Genomic DNA, 13,713 nt, shown 5'->3' with positions numbered 1-13,713 from the left:
GCGTGAGCAGGGGAGAGTCAGAGAGAGAGGAAGACACAGAATCTGAAACAGGCTCCAGGCTCTTAGCTAGCTGTCAGCACAGAGCCCGACGCGGGGACCGAACTCACGAACCCGGAGATCATGACCTGAGCGGAAGTTGGATCCTTAACCAACTGAGCCTCCCAGGCACCCCTCATTTCATATATTCTTTAAGCCATTTTTATATATTTAATGAATGTTTTTCTTTGTAACCTGCCTTCCCCCCCAAAAAAAACCTTGAAGAAACCCTTTTTCACATGTGCCCAAAGAACTGCATGGCGTTCATTGGAATTTGGGGAGATACTATGATGTTGAGAGTGTCCTCTAGAATGCTAGTCTGTAGAAAACAGTGGGCCTAGGGCACTATTGAGTACTCCCATTGCTTTTCGAGAAGTGGTGGGACTTTTGGACTCAAATAATGCCTAGCTAGCAGTGATAGTAACTGTCTTTACTGATCTTTAGAGGCTACCAATGGTGCAGTTCCCCAAGGCCAGCGACCACCTCCTCGTATCAAGAATTTTCAGATAAACAACCAGATTGTGAAGCTGAAATACTGTTATACGTGCAAGATCTTCCGGCCACCCCGGGCCTCCCATTGCAGCATCTGTGACAACTGTGTGGGTGAGTAAAACCAAAGGGGCTTTGTCTGGGGATAAGGCTGAGTTGAAGGAGAGGGTCAGGGTTATTTTTCTAGGGAAAAATCAGTAGGGGTCGGGATATAGATTTACGTAGGAAATAAGCTAGATTTAGTTAGGAAACTTCAGATAGGAAGCAAACTTCTGAATGAGTGAAAAGTCAACTGTACTTCTGTAGATCAAATCTTATTTTAAATATCCTCTGGTCTAAAATTGACTAAAAAAAACCCTTTTTGGTAAATGGGGAAGTGAACTTTACCTGTTTTTAAAATCTGCATTTTCCTTGACTGGATTTGTTTCAAGTGGAACCCACCTTATATAGTGGGAGGAGAACCCTAGTCCACTGGAGGGCAGCATCAGGGAAAGAAGGGATATATAAGAAGTACTGTTTCCAAGAAGAAAGTGGCTAGCATTTATTGACATCCTACTATATATTAGGCACTGTGCTAAGTGCTTTCCCTTTCTCTCATTTAAGATTTGTAAAACCACATGAGGTATTATCCCCTTTTTACAGATGAGGAAATAGGTGAAGTACCTTTGTGCAGGTTTGTGTAATTAATATGAGACGAAACTGGAACAGGTCTGATTCCAAAACTGTCATTTTATCTATCTCTCCTAATGCTGCAAGGGTGGCAGGTGTGCATAATACATGGGTCTGTGCTTCTATCTGTATATATGTGGCTTAGTTGTAATCACTGCCTAGTGTGTGCTGAACCCTGGGAAAGATCAGAAACAGGCAGTAAATAAGTCCATTGATAGACATATATGTGCAACACATAATATATATATATATATTACNGAGTTCTAGTGTTTTCTATAGTTTTCATCATACAGATCTCTTATATCTTTGGTTAGGTATAATTATTCCTAGGTATTTTATGTTTTTTTTTGGTGCAGTTGTGAATGGGATCAGTTTCTTGATGTCTCTTTCTGTTGCTTCATTATTGGTGTATAAAAATACAACTGATTTCTGTATATTGATTTTGTACCTTTCAACTTTGCTGAATTCATGGATCCGTTCTAGTAGGCTTCTGGTGGAGTCTGTTGGGTTTTCTATGTAGAGTATCATGTCGTCTGCAAAAAGTGAAAGTTTGACTTCCTCTTTGCCAATTCTGATGCCTTTTATTTCCTTTTGTTGTCTGATGGCTGATGCTAAGACTTACAGCACTATGTTAAACAACAGTGGTGAGAGTGGACATCCCTGTCGCGTTCCTGATCTCATGGGGAAAGCTCTCAGTTTTTCCCCTTTGAGGATGATGTTAGCTGTGGGCTTCTCATAGATGGCTTTATGACGTTTAAGTAAGCTCCTTCTATCCTAACTTTCTCGAGGGTTTTTATTAAGAAGAGATCCTGTATTTTGTCAAATGCTTTTTCTGCATCTATCTACAGGGTCATATGGTTTTTACCTTTTTTTGGTTAATGTGATGTATCACATTGATTGATTTGTGAATATTGAACCAGCCCTATAACCCAGGAATGAATCCCACTTGATTGTGGTGGATAATTCTTTTTATGTGCTGTTGCATTCGATTTGCAAGTATCTTGTTGAGGATTTTTGCATCCGTATTCATGAAGGATATTGGTTCTCTTTTTTTTTGCTGGGTCTCTGTCTGGCTTGAGAATCAAAATGATGTTGGCTTCTGGAATGAGTCCAGAAGTTTTCCTCCCATTTCTATTTTTTGGAATAGCTTGAGAAGAATGGGTCTTCACTCTGTTTTAAATGTCTGGTAGAATTCCCCAGGGAAGCGATCAGGTCCAGGGCTCTTATTTGTTGGGAGATTTTTGATAACTGATTCAATTTCCTCACTAGTTATGGGTCTGTTCAGATTTTCTATCTCTTCCTGTGTGAATTTTGGTAGTGAGTGTGTGTTTAGGAATTTGTCCATTTCTTCTATGTTGTCTAGTTTGTTGGCATATAATTTTTCATAGTATTCCCTGATAATTGCTTGTATTTCTGAGGGGTTGGTTGTAATAAGTCCTTTTTCATTCATGATTTTGTCTATTTGAGTGCTCTCTCTTTTCTTTTTGGGATGTCTGGTGAGAGGTTTGTCAATTTTGTTTATTTTTTCAAAAAACCAACTCTTGGTTACATTGTTCAGTCCAACGGTTTTTTTCGATTCTATATTGTTTATTTCTGCCCTGATTTTTATTATTTCTCTTCTCCTACTGGGTTTGGCGTGCTCTTGTTGCTCTCCTTCTAGTTCCTTTAGGTGCGCTGTTAGATTTTGTATTTGCGCTTTTTCTAATTTCTTGAAATAGGCCTGGAGTGCAATGTACTTTCCTCTTAGGACTGCCTTTGCCATATGATGCCAATTCTTTTTTTTTATGTTTTATTTATTTCTGAGATAGATAGACAGCGTGAGCAGGGGAAGGTCAGAGAGAGAGGGAGACACAGAATCAGAAATAGACTCCAGGCTCTGAGCTAGCTGTCAACACAGAGCCCAACGCGAGGCTCGAACCCATAAACCGTGAGATCATGACCTGAGCTGAAGTCGGTCGCCCAAACAACTGAGCCACCCAGGTGCCCCTGTATGATGCCAATTCTTTAGGCAAAGGCTGGGAAAATATATCTTACTTTGAATGGTAAAAATCTGTGTGTAGATAAGATTTTTATAAATTAAAACTCATTTTAAATTAGCTAGGAAAGTTGATATTTCAAGAAGATCAGATGCGAAGGTTTTAACAAATAATTCTCCCTCCTATTAATATTCTTAAATATAAAGAACTCATACACATTCATTTTTAAAAAAAAGAAGCAGTAACATTCCAGTGGAAATATAGGCCGTTCATTAAACAGGAAATGCAATTAACTTGTTAACAAGAAAGAAGTTCATCCCTACTAAAAATCAAAGAAATAAAACTTAAAACAGGATCTTTTAAAATCTAAAACATTAACAAGCATTATCAGAAAACCTGATTAATTACCCTGGTAGGAGTGTAAATTGGAACAAACTTTTTGGAAGACAACCTAGTGAGATTCATAAAAACCTTGTTAAAACATGTATCCCCTTTGATGCCAGCGATTCCTTTTCTAGGGACCTGTCCTTAAGAAATTAATCAGGGATGTGGTAAAATATTTAGGTATGGAAACATTTACCTCAGAATTATTATAATGATGGAAAATTAAATAAACCTAATAGTCTACCAGTAGATAAACAGTCAAATAAGTTGTGAGACATTTGTACAACAGATTTATGGGAGAAGCTGATATCAGAAAGCTAAATGAAATAAAATAGGATATAGGCTACTTTAATAGTGTGATCTCAGTTACACATTTGAAAAAATATAAGAATATGTAAAGATATATTCAAGGAAACACACCAGAATGCTTAGGCTTATAGTTTATTATGTATAGGTTGTGGAATTATGAGTGATATTGTTTCTTTCATTTTTCATTTTTTCAAGTTTTCTATGATGAGCATGTATTAATTATATTGTCAGAAAAAGTATAATCTAAAATACAGTAAAAATAAATTTGTGTAAATGTACAGTTCCTAATATTTTTATGGAAAGTTTGCTTAAAGTGAGGCTATATTTGTAATTCTTGATCCAGATATTACCCTAACCATCTGGGTGTGTCTTCTCTACATCTTCTTTTTCTTTTCTGAAAAGATACATTGTAGCCCTTTAATCAGGAGGTATACCATTATTATAGTCTTTACTTTGACCCATGCATAGCTCATTGCTTTTTAAAAATGATGTATTTTATTCTTTGTGTGTTTTTTATTCATTAAAATAATCCATGTTCATTTTACAAAATATGGAGGGTACAGATAAGTAAAACTTAATCCCAAATTTACTATCCACTTTGCTATATCTCCTTCCAGTGTCAGTTGTTTGTGAAATTAGATCACACATGATAGATTTTTTTTGTGTGTGTGTGTGTTTTTTTTTTTAATAGTTTATTGTCAAATTAGTTTCCACATAACACTCAGTGCTCATCCCCACAAGTGTCCTCCTCCATGCCCATCCCCGCCTCCCCCCACATCCATCAGTCCTCAGTTTTTGTCAGCATTCAAGAGTCTCTCATGGTTTGCTTCTCTCCCTTTCCCCCACCATTTCTGCCCTTCTTCTCCCCCTTGTTCCTCCGTCACAGCAGCACTCTCCACAATAGCTAAAACATGGAAAGAGCCTAAGTGTCCATCAACAGATGAATGGATCAAGAAGATGTGGTTTATCTATACCATGGAACACATGATAGATTTTTTAATCCTGCCTTTGTCACTTAACATTATATCCTGAGTATTTTTCCAGATCTTTAATAAATGTGTTTTGAATATATTATTTTAATGACTGTATCATATGGCTACATTTTAGTTTATTTAAAAATTTTCAATATTGTAGTTTACTTAAGCAGTTTGCTATAATTAAATATTATTTACTATTCCATTTTATTCATTATTATTACACTGCAATCAAAGTGATTAAATTTCAGGATGTGGAGAAATTAGAACCTTCATACACTGCTGGTGGGAATATAAAATGACGTAGCCACTGTGAAAAACTGTTTGGCAGCTTCTGAAAAAGTTAAACATAGAATTGGAATTATCATATGACCCAGAAATTCCACCCCTTTTGTGTGTGTGTATATATATATGTGTATGTACAAATATATACATACCTATATTAACCTGCTCAGGCTACCATAACAAAATACGACAGACTGGGTAGCTTAAACAACAGAAATTTATTTTTTCACAGTTCTGGAGGTTAGAAGTTCAAGATCAGGGTGCAGGCAGGATTGATTTCTAGTGAGGTCTCTATATCTGGCTTGCATGTAGGCCACCTTGTTGCTGTTTCATGTGGCCTTTTTTCTGTGTTCATGCACTCCTGGTGTCTCATCTTTTTATAAGGATACCAATCTTACAGAATTAGGGTCCTACTCTTATAACATTTAACCTTAGTTACCTCCTTAGAAGCTGTCTCCAAATATAGTCACATTGGGGGTTAGGGCTTCAACATATGAATGGGAGGGGACACAGTTCTGTCCATAACAATACCAAAAAGAATTGAAAATAGAGATTTAAACATTTTTGTACATCAGTGTGCATGGCAGCATTGTTTACAGGAGCCAAAGGATGGAAACAACCCAAGTGTCCATCAGTAGATGAGTGGATAAACAAAATGTGGCATATCCGTAAAATGGAATATTATTCAGCCATAAGGAGGAATGACGTGCTGATACATACTACAGTGTGGGTGAATCTTGAAGACGTTATGCTAAGCGAAAGGAGCTAGACAGAAAAAGCTAAATATTGTATGATTCCACCAATATGAAATATGTAGAATAGGCATAGAGATAAAAAGATTAGAAGTTACCAGGGACCAGGAGAAAGGGAAAACAGAGAGTTAGTCTTTAATGGGTACAGAGTTTCTGCTTGAGGGTGATGAAAATTTTTGGAAATAGGTAGTTGGTGTTGGTTGCACAACATTGTGAATGTAATTAATGTCACTAAATTGTACACTTAAAGTGAATAAATTGGCAAATTGCATGTTTTATATTTTACCATAATAAAAAATACTAAAATATTGCTAAACTTAAATTTCTGTGCACATCTCTATTTCCTTAAGAGAAATTACTAAAAATGGATTTATTTTGACAATGCAGTGTGAGCCTTATTAAGACTATTGAAACATACTGCCAAATTGCTTTTCAGAAAGGTTCTCTTAATTTATACTCCCACAAAGTGTCTATTAGTGTCCATTCCATGCTATTCTCGCCAACACTGGATATTATTTTTGTATTCTTATTTCAATAGGCAAAAATTGTCTTATTGTTGTACTAGTATTGCACTGAATTTCAATTAGTGAATCTGAAAACATCTAAATATATGTTTATGTAGTATTTGTTAACTGTCTCTTTTTACCCTTTGACTATTTTCTTAAAGGAATATTTGTATTTTGTTATTGATTTGTAAGGACTTCTCATGTACTAAGGTACAAAATTTATACACATTCCCATTGGTTTTTTCCTGTTTAAAAATTCTTTATAGTATTTTTTAAAAATTTCTGAGAGAGAGAGACACAGAATCTGAAACAGGCTCCAGGCTCTCAGCTCGTTGTCAGCACAGAGCCCGACACGGGGCTCGAACCCACGAACCGTGAGATCACGACCTGAGACAAGTTGGACGCTCAACCAACTGAGCCACCCAGATGCCCCTTTTTATAGTATTTTTAACATATATAAAATGTATTTTAAGGTTTATGGAATCAAATATATTTTTCTTTGTCATTTGTGTTTTCTTTCATTACTTTTATGCTTAGAAAGTCCTTCTCTATACAGGGGATAAATGTTCATCTCTTCTTTATAGTTATTTATGATTTTACTCTGTTTTTACATTTAACTCTAATTCATCTGGAATTAATTTTGACAAATTGTGTGAGGAGTAAAAACCTAACCTTATTTTCCACCAAGTAGCCAATTGTGTGAGAGTTATTTATGGAATAATACTTCCTTTCACCACTGTTTTTGTAGAACTGCCTTTATTAGACAGTAAATTGTTAAATATTCTAGAGACTTTCTGGGCACTTTCCATTCCATTGAGCTGTGCCACACCATTTTAAGTGTTGTAGTTTTATCATTTAAAATTTTTTTTAATGTTTATTTGTTTTTGAGAGAGAGAGACAGATAGATAGAATGCGAGCAGGAGAGGGGCAGAGAGAGAGGGAGACACAGAATACAAAGCAGGATCCAGGTTGTGAGCTGTCACCACAGAGCCCGACATGGGGCTTGAACTCATGAGCTTCATAATCATGACCTGTGACGAAGTCGGACACTTAACTGCCTGAGCCACATACTTTTATCATTAAAAAAAAGTAGAGATTAAGAAAAACCACACTACTCATTTTTTCAAAATTTCATTGGCTATTTTCACCTACTTATTCTTCCTAACTTAGTAAGTCCACTTAAGGTTTTTCTTTGGGAAAGCAAAGTCTATGTTGTCAGCTGGCAGTAAGGCAGTGAGGTACTCACCCCTCAGTGCCTTAGTTTCTCCAATTGTAAAATGAGGAAAAGAATATCTTCTTTTGACCAACTTCCAGGGTGATTGTGGGGATCAAATGAGTTGACTATGAAAACATAGTGAAAAAGTGAAAAATAGAAACCAGTGTTTTTTACAATTGACAGCAGCAGGGACACTGGAGGTCTCTAAATTAGGTATTATGTGGATGGCATGTGTGCTTTGTTTGGGTGGCTTTGGCACTGGACTCTCTCTTTCTCCCACAGAGCGCTTCGACCATCACTGCCCCTGGGTGGGGAATTGTGTTGGAAAGAGGAACTACCGCTACTTCTACCTCTTTATCCTGTCTCTCTCCCTCCTCACGATCTATGTCTTCGCCTTCAACATCGTCTATGTGGCTCTCAGTGAGTATTCAAGGCAGTGTCTGTTGTTGGAATGGGGTGGGGGGTGGGGGAAGACTTAAGGACAGCTGAAGGAAGTGATTGGGTTTCCTGATGGGACTTTACCATTGCAAAGTCCCTGTTAGAAATGAACACTGCTCTTGAACAGAGCTCTGAAAACTCAGCTCACAGCCATCTGTATTTACTGAATGTGTTGGCCTTCTCATTGGTCATCTGCTGAAGACTGAAGCTCTGATAATGGCCTGTACCTATTTACGGAGTGTGTTAGCTTTCTCATTGGTCGTCTGCTGAAGACTGAGGCTCTGATTATGGCCTGTACCCAGAGTAGTGGACATTTCTGAAGATATATGTTGGCTCTGCATCCTTTCTTCTTCTGCCTTGTAAGACTTGCCCTGTGCCAGGTGGTAGAAGGGATTATACCAGAAAAATGCCTTTTAGTAGCTCACGGTCTGCTTTGGGAGACAGAAAATACACACACACACACACACACACACACAACCAAATCACCTTAAAGGCAGATAGGATGTGGAGTTTAAAGGAGGCATCTTTATCAAGAGATGAGTTCTCAGCTAGATTTTGAATAAGGGAGGGATATGGGTTAATCAGGAAAGAGGATTTTTCTTGGATATTTCTGATTTCTTTCAGCTATGAATGAATATTCCCCATCTGTGCCCATAGCTGGAGGCTAGGGAAAAGGGAGAGGAATGGGAAGCTTGGGTTCTATCAGACTCTCTAGTCCAGTGCCAGGTCCCGCATTGGAAATGTAAACTCTTTAGTGAGGAGACTACCAGTTTGTAGGTGAGAGTCCCTTGTCTGAGTGAGGGCTTAATCTCTTGTCAGCTTGTAACAAGGGACAGGGAGGGAAGAAAATGAGTGGGTACTAGGATAAGTGTGCATATTTTACTAAAGTCATTGATTTTTCTTTCTACTTGTCCTCCCAATTTAACAGAGTCCTTGAAAATTGGCTTCCTGGAGACGTTGAAAGAAACTCCTGGAACATATCCTCCCCTGGCAGTACGTCCCTGTGACACCCTCTTAAACTAGTTTCAAGTAGGCCTTCTGTATGCAGTTCTCCCACCATCTCGTTTTTCAGATGTCAGAGAGTGCCAAAGAAAGTCTAAAATAAAAAAAAAACAAAAACGTAGTCTTCGTGGTAGCAACCAGAATGGAAGATGGCCAGGGCTTAAAGGGAGGTCCTTCCTTCAACCCCTTCTCTACTGCCTCCCTCCCAAGTCCTTCTGATCATAGGCTCGGCCTTGCCTCCTCTAGTGGGCTGTGTTTGCTTCAGTATACCTCTTATGTCACTTGATGAAAGTCCTACCTTTCTGTTACTGCTAAGGCTTATTTTGTACAGCAGTTGTATTTTTGAAAAGGAGATTCAGATGGGATTTCTATAAGTCACATTCTATTTTTTCCACCAATTTTTTATTACAAAGTTTATTTTTAAATGGATTTTCCATTGACAGTGATGGCCAACATTGTTTAGCTTTCACAGAACATCCTCTTCAAAGAACTAATGATGAATAAATGAACACTTAAATACACTAGAATTGTTAGAGAGCGATTTATAGTGAATAAACAGGAATCCTTTACCTTTCATATATCCAGTGAGTTTAAAATTCATATGTTATTATATACAGATACTTGGCCATTTGTGATATATGTTCTGAGAGGTAAAGATGGTGTGATTGGTGCCATGAGTATGGGCTGAAGCATTAAGTCCCCTGGTGTAGCTACTTCCACATTCCTTAACATCACCTCACTGTTCTAGAAGTGCTTATTTGCTTCTTCACACTCTGGTCCGTCGTGGGATTGACTGGCTTTCACACTTTCCTCGTGGCTCTCAACCAGACAACCAATGAAGACGTGAGTCAACTTTCCCTTTTCCTCATCACATATTCTCCTTCTCTCCAAAACCTATTCTCTCATTACCTGCTATACCTGCTAGAGAACTGAGTCTCCAGCGCTCGGGAAGTTGAGGCAGATGGAAACCTAGTGTGGGATGCTGTTAAATCCACTGTATGGAGGAGAAAGCAGACTACTTTATTTGGAGCTGAGTACCTATAGAGAATTGGGAAGAAGAGGTTCAATGGTTGAGTGGGTACAATGTCTTCAGCTGTTCATAGATCCTTAAAGGCTAGTTAGTGCCTCTGGATTTGGAATGGAGAGGGGCAGTTGTGCTTAATAAAACCCTGCTTTTTAAAAATTACCAATTAATCCATGTTCATTGTAGAAAATTAGAAAATACACATGAGTAAAAAATACCAAATAGGTCCCTGTAACTCTACCTCCTAGATGTCAGCATTGGTTTCTTTTCAGTTTTTATTTAAATTCATCACTGTTAATGGTATGATTTGTAGTCTTTCAGACTTGTTCCTGTGTTTGTTTATATGAATATATATATTTTGTATCTTTTTCTTTAAATGCTTATTTTGGGGGGGGGGCAGAGAGAGAGGGACAGAGGATCTGAAGTAAGTGGGCTCTGTGCTGACAGCAAAGAGCCCAATGTGGGGCTTGAACTCACTAACTGAGACCATGACCTGAGCCGAAGTTGGATGCTTAACTGACTGAGCCACCCAGGTGCCCCTATACTTTGTATTTAAAAAAAAATTTAATGTTTTTAAAAATTTATTTCTGAGAGAGAGAGAGAGAGAAAATGAGAGCAAGCGAGTAGGGGAAGGGCAGAGAAAGAGTGGGAGACTCAGAATCTGAAGCAGGCTCCAGACTCTAAGCTGTCAGCATAGAGTCTGATGCAGGGCTTAAAGCCATGAACCGTGAGATCATGACCTGAGCCAAAGTCAATTGTTCAATCAACTGAGCCACCCAGGTGCCCCTATATTTTATATTTTTAATTGAAAGTAATACATATTGTTCAGTTTCTGATTTTTCACTCTATTGTGAACATTTTTCCATGGCTGTGCAAGTATTTCTTTCTTTTTCCTGTTGTGGTAAGATATATGTAATATAAAATGTACCGTCTTAGCCATTTTTAAATGTAGAATTCAGTAGCATCAAGTACATTCATGTGGTTATGCTATCATCGCCACCATCCATCTCCAGAACTTTCTCATCCTTTCATGCTGCATGTATTTCTTCAACATAATTTTTAATATAAGCCTTGGCTTTTATCTTGCAGATCAAAGGCTCATGGACAGGGAAGAATCGTGTCCAGAATCCCTATAGCCATGGCAACATTGTGAAGAACTGCTGTGAAGTGCTGTGTGGCCCCTTGCCCCCCAGGTACTCAGAGGACTAGAAGATCCTGGGACTCTTGGGACAAGGAATTCAATCTGATCCGATTACCTGGTGTGATGCATTCTTCTGAATGTGGCCTTTTGGTGTCAAATAGGTCTTCCCAGGGATTATCCCTTGGTGCTATAGCTACATGTACCACAGACCACAGGCTAGTTGTTTTGAAAAGACAACTTTTCATTCTTATTTCATCTGCTTGTTCCCTGGTTACTGTGGTATTCCCTGGTTTTTGGAATGAAAAATGAATGGAAGACAGGAGGCATGTGCTAGAATAATGCTAGACTACTAAAGGGGAGGTTTATGTTTTCCAGCATACACAGCAAGTTTCAGTGGGGTGGGTGGGTAGAGGGGGGAATACAAAGTGCTTTATTAACTGTCCTCTCTCCTTCAGTGTGCTGGATCGAAGGGGTATTTTGCCACTGGAGGAAAGTGGAAGTCGACCTCCCAGTACTCAAGAGACCGGTAGCAGTCTTTTGCCACAGAGTCCAGTAAGTATTCCTGACTTAACAGCTGAGTCAGTGATAGACTGTGTAGGCTAAATTTACACCTTTGAGATACAATTAGGCAATTCCGTGTCCAGTCGCTCCAGCTTCTGTCTCTGCTTCTGGCCTGACATTTCTTCAAATCTTTGTGCCCTCGAGGTGGATTTAGAGCTGGACAATTCTTTGACTTTCTGTGGCAGTCACTGTGCTAGGTGCTAGGGATATGCCAGTGATGTCCTTGCTCTCAAGGAGCTCATTGTCTAATAGAGATGTGAGACAAGAAAACAGGCCATTGCTCAATGTTGTGAAAAGTGCCATGAGGAAGGAAGCATAAAGTGCTATCAGAGCAAAGATAGGGGTCAGGGCAGCGGGTTAGAGTTAATGGAGTGGGTAACTTGGTAGAAAGGGGCTTCCTCCCTGGAATATGCATATGTTGTGGTAAACCTTCCAGCCGTCTTGCTTAGGATATATGTTATAAAATATGTTCCTAAAAAGTTATTATTTGAACTTTCTTTTTTATAATTGCTTTATTGAGCTATAATTCACATACTGTAAAATCTGTTTAAAATGTACAGTTTACTGGGTTTGTAGTATATTCACAGACTTGTGCGATCATCACAGCAATCAATTTTAAAACATTTACTTATCCCTCACCAAACCCCTGTCCCCATCAGCAGTCACTCTCTCTTCCCTCTCTGCCCATCCCTAGGCAACTATCAATCTTTCTTTTCTATATATTTGTCTCTTCTGTACATTCCATATATATGGAATCATATAATGTGTGGCTTCTTTCATTTGGCATATTTTCAAGGTTCATCCATGTCATAGCATGTAGCAATACATCATTCCTTTATATGGCTGAATAATATTCCATTATATGGATAATACCACATTTCATTTATATATTCATTGATTGCCATTTTGGTTGTTTCCACCTTTTGGTTATTATGAATAATGCAGTGATGAACATTCATGTGCAAGTTTTTGCATAGACACATATGTATTTATTTCTTTTGGCTGTATACCCAGGAGTGATATCATTGAGTCATGTAATAACTCTATGTTTAACCTTTTGAGTACCTGCTGGACTGTATTCCAAAGTGGCAGCACCCTTTTACATCCCCACCAGTAGTGTATGAGAGTTCTAGTTTTTCCACATTCTTGGCAACACTTGTCATTATTATCTGACATTCTAGTTCTAGACATCCTAGTAGGTGTGAAGTGGTATCTCATTGTGGTTATGATTTGCATTTCTCTAATGAGGTTGAGCATCTTTTCATGAGCTTATTGGCCATTTGTATATTTCCTTTGGAGAAGTATCTATTCAGATTAGTTTTCCATTTTTAAATTGGGCAATTTGATGTTTTTTTTGTTGTTGAGTTCTAAGAATTCTTTATTCTCTAAGATATAACAAATATTTGCAAATATTTGCAAATATTTTCTCCCATTCTGTGGGTTGTCTTTTCACTTTCTTGATGATGTCCTTTGAAACACAAAAAGTTTAAATTTTGATGAAACCCATTTTATCTATTTTTTTCTTTAGTTTCTTGGGCTTTTGTTGTCAGTAGACATCTAAGAAACCATTGTCTAATCCAAGGTCATGAAGGCTTATGCCTTTGTTTTTCCTAAGAGTTTTATAGTTTTAGCTCTTACATTTAGATCTTTGATCCATTTTTGAGTTAACTTTTATATATGGTGTGAGGTAGGGGGTTCAAATTCTTTCTTTTGCATGTGGATATTTCTATACCCTCTTTAAAATAAAAAAAAAATATTTATTTATTTTTTTAGAGAGAGAGAGAGAGAGAGACCATGAGCAGGGGNTGACCTGAACCAAAATCAAGAGTTGGACACTCAACTGACTGAGCCACCCATGTGCCCATCAGCACCCTTTGTTGAAAAGACTGCTTTTTCTCCATTGAATTGTCTTGGCACCCTTGTCAAAAATCAATTGACTGTAAATGCAGGA

General features: G+C 38.0%; 1 protein-coding gene across 1 annotated transcript in view; it reads left to right on the top strand.

Annotated features, from left to right (window-relative positions):
* ZDHHC9 (zDHHC palmitoyltransferase 9) overlaps positions 1-13,713 on the top strand; it is a 30,707-nt gene that overhangs the window by 13,645 nt on the left and 3,349 nt on the right. The window contains exons 3-8 of the mRNA XM_077766157.1: positions 481-639; positions 7,879-8,016; positions 8,963-9,011; positions 9,777-9,879; positions 11,150-11,253; positions 11,657-11,753. Coding sequence (XP_077622283.1) covers positions 481-639; positions 7,879-8,016; positions 8,963-9,011; positions 9,777-9,879; positions 11,150-11,253; positions 11,657-11,753 — 650 coding nt within the window. The remainder of the gene's footprint in view (positions 1-480; positions 640-7,878; positions 8,017-8,962; positions 9,012-9,776; positions 9,880-11,149; positions 11,254-11,656; positions 11,754-13,713) is intronic.

The sequence above is a fragment of the Crocuta crocuta genome, unplaced genomic scaffold, assembly GCF_008692635.1.
Source record: "Crocuta crocuta isolate KB4526 unplaced genomic scaffold, BGI_CrCroc_1.0 scaffold1133, whole genome shotgun sequence".
NCBI lineage: Eukaryota > Metazoa > Chordata > Mammalia > Carnivora > Hyaenidae > Crocuta > Crocuta crocuta.
Note: the sequence above shows the minus strand (reverse complement) of the source record. Positions and strands in the feature narration are given on the sequence as shown.